This window comes from Carcharodon carcharias, chromosome 1, assembly GCF_017639515.1.
Source record: "Carcharodon carcharias isolate sCarCar2 chromosome 1, sCarCar2.pri, whole genome shotgun sequence".
NCBI classification, from domain to species: Eukaryota; Metazoa; Chordata; class Chondrichthyes; order Lamniformes; family Lamnidae; genus Carcharodon; species Carcharodon carcharias.
This window is the reverse complement of record NC_054467.1, coordinates 155,511,767-155,517,766: the sequence shown is the minus strand read 5'-3', so window position 1 is coordinate 155,517,766 and position 6,000 is coordinate 155,511,767. Positions and strand designations below refer to the sequence as shown.

Here is a 6,000-nt window from a genome sequence, read left to right as displayed (position 1 = left end):
CTGAGCAAAGTAGCATGGTCATAAAGTCAGGGCTAGGCATTTTTGGAGTAAAATTAGAAAGCACATTTTACTAAATAGGTAGTGGAAATCTGGAACTTGCTACCCCAAAAGGCTCTGGATGCTGGGTGGATTGAAATTTTATAGATTGGAAATGGTAGTTTTTTTTTTCTTTGGCATGGATATCAAAGAATATGGAGCAATGGGGAAGAGGTACATATGGAGCTGAAATACATATTAGACATGGTCCAATGGGATGGCAGTACAGATTCAAGGTGCAAAGTGGTCCACCCCTTTTCCTATGAGCAGTGGTCAACAGGTCAGCAAGCACAGGGGGTGACAGATGTAGTGGTTTTAAAATTCTCAACAACCATACATAGTCTCATCCCACCCTACTTTTGCAATCTCCTTCAGCCCTTCCAGCCTCAGAACTCCACATTCCTCTAATTCTTACCTCTTGTGCATCTCCCACTTTTTTCACCCTACTGCCAGTTATGCCTTCAGCTGTCTAGGCCCTAAACATTGGAATTCCGGCCCCAAACCCCTTAGCCTCTCCTCCTTTAAAACTTAACTCCTTAAAATCTACCTCTGACCAATCTTTTGGTCACTATTCCTAATGTCTCCTTTGATTTGTATCAAATATTATCTGATTACCCTCCTGTGACATACCTTAAAACATTTACTATGTTAAAGGTGCTATATAAATGCAAGCTCCTCATCACCAAAATTAGATATGTAAATTGTAATTTTTCAATTTGGCCTCCAGTGATACTATTGAGCAAACTTCTGGTACTTCATTTAAAGCTATTTTCCTCAGTGACGGAATAATCTAGACTAACAATCCAGTACAGTACTGAGGGAGTGCTACACTGTTGAAAGCACCTAATTCTGGACGAGACATTAAATCAAAGCCACATCTGCCCTCTTTAGTGGACATAAAGACCCCATGACACTGTTTTGAAGAACTGGGGATTTTCCCCCAATATCTTAGCCAATACATGTCCCTCAACCAGTACCACAATGAGATTGTGTGGTCATTATCCCACTGTAATTGTTGGACATTGCTATGATTCCTACATTACAACAGTAATTTCACTTCAAGAGTATTTCATTGAGTCAGAAGCACTTTGTAACAACCCAAGGTCATGAAAGGTGCTATATAAATGCAATTCCTTTCCTTCTTTTGTTGCTGCTGACAGCTGATAGCAATAGATGTACCTGGTAGTTTTCATTGCTATTGGACTGAAAAGCTTAAGCTTTTTTGCAGTGGAAAAGCTTTTAATTCCTGATTGTTCAATCCCAGAGCTATGAAAACATTTGCACACTATTACCTGAATAATTTACTACCAGTTTGGTTTCAACAGATACTTGCAGTTAACTAAAACAAGATGAGTAAGAATAGTACGAATGGTCTGCCCTATCAATTTATCATTATTCAAAACAATTACAAAATGATAAAGCATAAGTGATTGGAATGCAGCATGTGACTATAATCTGTAGATTCAATAGCAATTAGTTGTGATTAAAACCACAATTGAATGATTGATTTTAAAAAGCTGTGGTATTAAATGCACAGAATGCTCCTGCCCAAAGATTAGTTTGCAATTTAAAACAAAAACATCAAAGCTTTTCCCACAATTTTTCTGTTGTGACTTTAAAAAAATTTATCGTAATGTTCCTGTTAACATTAAAAGTATCATTTATTCAGCAATTAACAAGCAAGATCTGGAAAGAACTCTCCTTATACAACAAATCTTTTAACAATATTCATAAACAAGCCACAGATTTGTGGAACAAGCATAAATGTCAGGAACAGGACAGAATAGAGTCAGCCATCAGCATGCTGAAAATTAGAAATGAGGAACAATTAATATTTTTGTAGTAATTCAAGAACAAAGCACCAGGTACAGAGATGGATCCCTTCTACTCAGATACTCAACCTCAATGCTAATGGTGGTAGTGGCATATATTAAAAAAACTCATTTTCTTACCCAACTAACACTTCAGTCTTTGAATATGTGCTTTATTATGCAAATATCAAGCAAGCTCATTGTAGTTGAAAGAATCCATTGTACTCTTTATAGAATAACCTAGTAAAATAGAACTGATTTTGTAGCAGCAGTCCATAAATTGTTAGTGTTACAACAGGGTTACATTACAAGAATAAGGAAGGTTGTTGCAATATGGAGGGCTTTCGTGAGACCATCTGGAGTAGTGTACAGAGTTTTGGTCTCCTTACCCAAGGAAGGATACACTTGCCTTAGAGGCTGTACAACAAAGGTTCACTAGATTGATTCCTGGGATGGGAGAATTGTCTTATGAAGAGACACTGAGTACAATGGGCCTATACTCTTCTGGAGTTTAAGAGGGGATGAAAAGTGAATTTATTAAAACTCAAAAATTTGAGAGCACTTTACGGAGTTAGATACAGAGAGGCTGTTCCCATGGCTGCAGAGTCTAGCATTTGGGGGTCAAAAGCTCAGGATAAAGAGTCGACAGAGATCTGGAGCTATTCCTTCTCAAGAGGCTCTTGATTCTTGGAATTCTCTACCCCAGAGGCCAGTGGATGCTGAGGTCCTAAGTATATTCAAGACAATTATCAATAAATTTTTGGACACCGAAGGAATCAAAGGATATTCAGTGTCCGGAGAGGTCAGGAAAGTGAAGTTGATGCAAAAAGGTTCAGTCATGATCACCTTGAATCGGGGAAGCAGGCTTGAGGGATCCTATGCCTTACTTCTATTTAAGTTTGTTCAAGCTGTTTAGAAATTCTTAAATTTTCAAAAGGAGCCAAAAAAGGTCGCATCCTTTCCATAGCACTCAAAGCTTAATATCACAATTGTGTTATTCAATAATGACTGACATGATTGAAGTCAGACAAATAGGCATAAACATGTTTAATTCAAAAATTACCATCTTCACTCTTTCAAAAACAGTACATAGAGTAAAGCTGAATCTTCTCACATCGTACAATTTTTTGATCACATGTTTCTCAACTGCTTGTCAGCTTGCTTCAAGGAGATCCAAGTGCTCAACATGTTTGCCCGCAGTTTTGCCCACACCAAGTGATCAAACTGACCAAAGATCTGAGCAGCAAAAAGGGCAGCTGCTTCAGGAAATAGAACTGTAGAGCAGCCAAGACCTAGAAAAAAAGGAGCAATATATGGTATCTTTTAGAAAAAAAAATTGGAATTTTCCTCATTTTCCATAAGGAACAGTTTTCCACATTAAAAAAACAGCATGACAAAATCCAACTAGCACAACCTGCTTCAACACATGAAAAATATAAGTGCTTCTGCATAACTCTTTGAAGGACAAAATAAATAATTGAGCAAAACTACAATACTGAAATCACCTACTTGAAGTAATTGGATCAATAATGCTGAATGAAAGCACACACCAAATATTTGATTCAAGTTGTGGCTATGATGCAAGAAGAATGAACCTCAATTCAATGAATTTGGGTAAAATACCACCACTGATGGTGTAAAACCGAGTGCTTCACCTGTCCACAGGAGAATGAAGGATATTCTACCACACTCCTGCCATGAGTCTTCTTGATAGGTGAAAGGCTTTAAGAGGTACAGGCAGAAGGTGGTCTAGTTAAAACTTCCGCTGGATGGTGGGGAACATAATGATTGTTATGTTATTGAAAGCCAATTACTTGTACCCGACCTTTTATGTTGAAAATGGTCATTGTCTGGCAGTTGTGTGGTGTGATGTTACCCGCCTAATCAGCCAAGTCTGAATGTTGTCCAAGACTGCCGTAGGCAGCCATGGACTGCTCCATTATTGGATTTGTCAAAAGAACAATGAAAATGAACAATCTCACTCCTGAAAAAAATGCACTGATAAAGCAGCTGAAGGCATCATTCTGATGCAATGTCCCAGGTTGTAATCATTGACCTCCAACAACCCTTTGCACAGGCATGATTCCAGCCACTCGCGATGTTTTCCCCCATTTAGCCCCACCACTTTTTTTTCAGTAGTATAATCAAGTGGCACCTGCTACAAATGCCAGACTTGTCTTTGGACCTTAATGAACCTGGCATGAGTTGAATGCCAAAAAAGCAACAATAGCTGTCTTTAATGTCAAGGCAACATTTGATTGACATTGAAGAATCCTTTGATCACTTTAGTTCTTTGAATACTTTAGCCCCGTCAATCCCCTCCAATCATTAGTAATTTACATGTCCCACTTTGTAAATGATATATCCAGGCAATTTTTCACATTGCCCGTTGGAGGCAAGTTATCATAGCTACTGGAGTAATCTGGCAGGAGGCAGTTAGTTCTAACACAAGTCTTCAACATCATTGCAAGGATATTGTCAAGTGCCAGAGTTTTCACAAATTACTTATTGATAGCACATTGGTTTCGTCATCTTGGTTGACCCAGCCTTCATGAATGTGGGGAGCTTCAGTTCCATTGCATTTTGACTGATGTTGCTTGTAAACTCATTAAACTTATATTCTCTTCATCACAAATATCAACTCCCCTCCCCACAACATTACCTGTCTCCATCCTTACCATCAGTCCATCTACTGCTAAAATCCTTAACCATTCCAGTTACCTTCAAACTATATTAGTACAATACTCTCCTGGCCAGCTAACCACCCTCTATGAATTTAAGCTCATCTAACTCAGCTGCCTGCATCTTATCTCACACCAAGTTGTATTAACATAGCCTGTCCTCACCAACCTATGTTGAAAGCATTGCTCGACTGAGAGCCAATTTAAAATTCTCATCCTTATACTTAATCTCTCTCCCAACCTCTAATCTCTTCCAATCCTGACTTGTTCTCGACACTGGCTTCTTGTGCAAACGTCTCCTTTATCAGCCATCCTTTCAGCTGCCCAGGCTCCACACTTCAATTAACTCCTTCAATTGCTTTGCATCTCTCTCCTCTAAGGCCGTCCTTAAATCCCACCAAGATCTTAGTTGACCCTTCTAATATCTTGTTCTTTGGGCTTTGTGTCTATTGTTTGATTATGTCTCATTTGACTTTTTTCACCCCCCGCCCGCCCCCAACCTGCAATTTCAAAGATACTAAATGCAAGTTATCATCGTTACTTAAACGTTGAGCTCCACCAAAGTTGAGGACACAATTCAACTCGAAGCAGTATGGCTTTGCTCTGACCCACTAGTTGTGGCAGCATGTTCCATTACCAGCAACTCTTGATGTTCGGTAAGTTTGTTTGATGTGACAATTTCCAATTGGTGTGTGATTCCGCGGCACTGAAGCGTCAAAAGATGGGTGCCTCATTCAAGAAATGCCTGTGCTTTGCCTGGTGGAGTCATCTAGACTTCCCATTGAACCAGGCTTGGTCTGCCTTGGCTTGATGGATGATCAAGAAGTGAGGGGCAGGTCAGGCAGTGAGATTAAGTTGTGTTCCCACTGTGCCGCGGAATCACACACCAATTGGAAATTGTCACATCAAACAAACTGAAATTAGAGGGACTGGCAGTGGCATAACATTCTGCTTCTGGCAGCCTGCAACATCTCACGGATATAACTGCCCTTAGTCTATCCCATTTAACAACACTTGCCTTGACAGGAATGACTACTACACAAACTTAGAAGACAATTGAGTACAGACAAGTCTGATATATAGGTTGGAAAGGACAAGATCAAATAGACTGCATACTACGTTCACCAAATTAAAATCACATACTAGAATACATGCATCATTTCATTGGAAGTGATTGCATTGAAGAATCCTGACAACTTACCACTAGGCATTCGCAGTGATGACCAAACATCTTCAACACCCCAATCAGCAGAGATGGGGGGACAGTTTATTACAGGACAGGTGGAGTTTCCAGATAGCACTGGACCCAAGCCATTACTTCTGCCAGCTACTGCGACAAATACAGTACGAACTCCATCACCTAAAGTGCAAAAGAGAAATATAGAGGTGATTCTCTAAATTGCAATCTAGACAAAGAGTAATGATCTGCAACCACTTAAGTTCCACTTGAAATTCCAATTACAAAATGCAAA

General features: G+C 39.4%; 1 protein-coding gene across 3 annotated transcripts in view; it reads right to left on the bottom strand.

The window, feature by feature from the left end:
* Positions 1–1,678: 1,678 nt before the first annotated feature.
* Positions 1,679–6,000, bottom strand: part of paics (phosphoribosylaminoimidazole carboxylase, phosphoribosylaminoimidazole succinocarboxamide synthetase) — a 30,289-nt gene continuing 25,967 nt past the window's right edge. For all 3 annotated transcript variants that reach the window (XM_041200177.1, XM_041200187.1, XM_041200197.1), the window contains exons 9-10: positions 5,730–5,888; positions 1,679–3,139 (exon numbers count right to left, since the gene is read on the bottom strand). In XM_041200177.1, coding sequence (XP_041056111.1) covers positions 2,979–3,139; positions 5,730–5,888 — 320 coding nt within the window. In that variant the 3' untranslated portion in view covers positions 1,679–2,978. The remainder of the gene's footprint in view (positions 3,140–5,729; positions 5,889–6,000) is intronic.